The sequence below is a fragment of the Chrysochloris asiatica genome, unplaced genomic scaffold, assembly GCF_000296735.1.
Source record: "Chrysochloris asiatica unplaced genomic scaffold, ChrAsi1.0 scaffold00380, whole genome shotgun sequence".
NCBI classification, from domain to species: Eukaryota; Metazoa; Chordata; class Mammalia; order Afrosoricida; family Chrysochloridae; genus Chrysochloris; species Chrysochloris asiatica.
Window position 1 is genome coordinate 1,148,113 of NW_006408898.1, and position 3,824 is coordinate 1,151,936.

Genomic DNA, 3,824 nt, shown 5'->3' on the forward strand with positions numbered 1-3,824 from the left:
TGCATGGGGTCGCTATGAGTCGGTTCCGATTCGATGGCACCTGACAACAACAACAACTTGGACTTGTTGTCAGGAAGGGCCAGTTCCTGAAGAAGGACATCATGCTTGGTAAAGTGGAGGGTCATCAAAAAAGACGAAGATCCTCAATGAGATGGACTGACACAGTGACTGCAACAATGGGTTCAAACAATCGTGAGGATGGCACAAGGCCAAGCAATATTTTGCAACTCGATGGCACCTAGCAACAACAATATGGAACATGACCATGATCTTATCCTGTTTCCCATGTAGAAGAGGGAAGAATAGGTTAGGAAAGCTTCCTGGTTCTAGTGCTATCTCTTCTGCTGTTAACATGAAGTATTAAAAATATGGCCTTCCGAGATATGCTTCCTCTGCTCCCTTTCCCCATTTTTATCTAACCATTTCTTTCCTTGACTTCTTGTATGTCTGTTTTCTCACTCTAGATTCTATTCTCAGTCATTATCTCCTCAGAGTGGAACTCTATTCTAAAAGAGATTTAGTTGATAGGTAGTAGGAGTTCACCAGGCCATCACAGTACCATTCAATTTTTCTGTTTCCATCACTTCCACCTATAAATTACAGTTAGGAAAGCCCTCTCCCAGTTTCTGTTAGTTTTCTCAAATTAGCCCATGAACTTTCCATGTTGAGAAAGGACCCCCTCCCTTCTTGCAATTTGGTTTTTAGAAGTTCCTTACCTGCCCTTTGTTCCCTTCCTCACAATTGTTGATACTATACTAGTCTTGTTGCTGTCTGGGGTTTGACTCAATTTATCTGTATTTTTCAGGTTTATGGTGTGGCACTGTGGGTTAATGTGCCAGAATGCAAAACCATTTGAACTGCAAGGTCAGTGGTTCAAGCTCACCAGCTACTCCTCAGAAACCAACTCGACGGTACTTAACAACAACAACATAGTCCATGAGATTTGGGTTTTGCTATCCTACCTGCTCTGTTTTTATGAAGGAAATTTAGAGTTTGAAAAACTACCCGACCACTGACCACAACTTTTCCTTAATTACTCTGTCAGCATAGGCATCCCCTCCCCCACAACCCAAGCCCATATTATTCTTTAACTACTGTTTTCTTGATAGTATTTGTTTTTCATTTGGGCATCCCCTCTAATCTTCCAATTTCAATGTAATCTCTATAAAAGCAGAAATTCCATTTTACTTACTACTATAACTTTTAAACAACAAGGATGGCAGTTCAAACCCATCAGCTGCTCCTTGGAAACCCTATGAGTCAGAATCAACTTGACCACACTTAACAACAGCCACAAATAACCCATATAGAGTCCTGGTGTGGTACTGCAGGATAATGTACTGGGTTGAACAGCAAGGTCAGCACTTAAAACCCACCAGTGACTCCTCTGAAACCTTTGACAGGTTTGAGTTGGTTTGAGTCAGAACCAACTTGACAGCACTTACCAACAACATAACCTGTAAAGCATCCAGTATAGAGGCTTCCACAGCAAGAACTCAACAATACAAATGAATGAATAATGAATAAATAACTATGTGAATAGACAATACTGCTAAACCAGATCTGTAGAAAATAAACGTCTCCTTACCTTTTCAATATCCTTAGCATACAGTATTTCATACACTAAAAAGATCATTTATTTTAATTTGCATTAAAAGTTACCTGGATTATTTTACTTTAATCTTTAAGGCAATTAACTTAATTTTTATGTTCAGAAAATATATTATTCACATAAATAAAAAGATATAATTCATATATTTTTAAGAAACTAGGCAATGATTTATACTTACTAATTTTAGTATGCTGTTTCATAGACTTTACCAAAAACATAAAGAGTAGATTCTAACTAACCTTGTATTTCTCACGTTTTCTTCGTTTGGACTTTTTTTTCTCTTTTTCTTTCTTGTGTTTTTTTCTTGATTTTTTGTAGCCTTTTTCATTTTTCTGTTTTTCATCTTCTTTTGCTTCCTGTTCTTGCGTCTCTTCAAATCCTGCATCATCTATTTCACCATCTTCTAATTCGCCATCTTCTCTGTAGAAAGCAAGTAAATTTTAATTTTCAAATGTCAATTATAAAACAAATGCAACAGAAATGTTTTCAAAAGAAAAGAGTCTATTGTAAAGAATTTAAGGTAAATACTTGTATTATTTAGATTAGAGGTTGGCAAACTTTCTATAAAGGGTCAGATCATAATAAATATTTTATATTTGCAGACCACATATAGCTTCTATTGAAATTTCTTTCTTTTCTTTTTACAACCTTTTAAAAATTTCTGGTAAGAAACATTCTCAGCAGCCAACGTTTTCCAATTTTCTGTTTAGATTAAGATCACTGACTTTCACAAAATGAATGAATAAATATATGTAGTGCTGTCCTGAGTATTTCAATCATTATTAACTACAAACTTCCTTAAAAATAGTGTCTTTGATATTAGGAGACAGAATTCTAGAAATGAGCTGATTTTAATATTGATAACATTTCATGGAGTCCTGGTATGGGCTTTGGGATAAAAGCATTGGACCACAAGGCCAGTTTGAACCACAACACTGGCAGTTCAGACACACGAGGTGCTCCTCAGAACTGACTCGACAGCACTTAACAACAATAACATTTTATAGTTACAGAAGCCAAAGTGTTGATTAATAGTATTTCATGCAAATAAACCAGCTGATACACTGGGATAATAATAATAATAAAAACCTTAAGTGGTTCCCTTCTGACATGAAGATAATTACAAACTCAACACTGCTGAAAACCAAACCAAACCGAAAGTCATCGAGTGGATTCTGATTCACTGCGACCCCATCTATGGTTTCCGAGGCTGTAAATGTTTATGGGAGCAGAAATCTTCCTCTTTTTCCCGTGGAGTAGCAGCTGCTAGATTCTAACTGTTGACCTTGTGATTAGCAACCCAATGAGTAACCCACTAATACCACAGGGCTCCAAACATTGCCAAAGGCCCCAAATGAGTTCATGCTTACTATTTTCTCCAAGACTAAAAAACTCTTATAATCCTACTCCCCTCAATACCCATGCCCCAGTTCCTGCAGCTAGTTTAGCAATCAAAGTTCTCTCTAACCCTGTTCACTGTACCACTTTTACAAAACACTCCAGGCTTCTTGACATCATCTACTTCGTACACCAAATGTGTGATGTCAACCAATTCGACATTTAACACACATGTTGAATGCTGTTATTTCAGCTTCCCTTCCCTGGTCAGTTCAGAGTCCAGCTCTCCTGCAGCCCTTTTCCTTCATCCTCATTCACGCTGGACTAGGTAAGCAGGCACAAGCCTCTTCTCCATTTCATAGATCTGATTAATTCATTGGAATGACTCACAAATCCCAGGGAAGAAGGTACTTTAATCTATCAGGAAAAAAAAAGGATACAAACACATAGGCCAAGATCTGGGAGGGGTCTCAGAAACTGAGGTTTCATGTTCCTAATAGACACACCTACCCTCCTGAAAGTTCTTTCCACTCAGGAAGTTCTATTGAGCCTACATACACATGGAGCTCACCAGACAGAATACACAGAAATCAAATTGACTACAACTGTGAAAGAGACTGTGGAAAAGTTCCTGGCCAAAACAAGGCCAGGGGCAGACTGTGGAACAGACCATCAACTGCTCATAAGCAAATTCAAACTGAAATTGAAGAAAATAAAAACAAGTCTATGAGAGCCAAAATATGACCTTGAATAAATCTCACCTGAATTTAGAGTTGATCTGAAGAACACATTTGACACATTAGACTCTAAAGAGTGAAGACCAGAAGAGTTGTGGGATGACATCAAGAACATCATACAGGAATAAAGTAAAAAG

General features: G+C 37.6%; 1 protein-coding gene across 1 annotated transcript in view; it reads right to left on the reverse strand.

The window, feature by feature from the left end:
- ZC3H6 (zinc finger CCCH-type containing 6) overlaps window positions 1-3,824 on the reverse strand; it is a 73,646-nt gene that overhangs the window by 38,859 nt on the left and 30,963 nt on the right. The window contains exon 2 of the mRNA XM_006876448.1: window positions 1,852-2,032. Within this exon, the coding sequence (XP_006876510.1) occupies window positions 1,852-2,032 (181 nt within the window). The remainder of the gene's footprint in view (window positions 1-1,851; window positions 2,033-3,824) is intronic.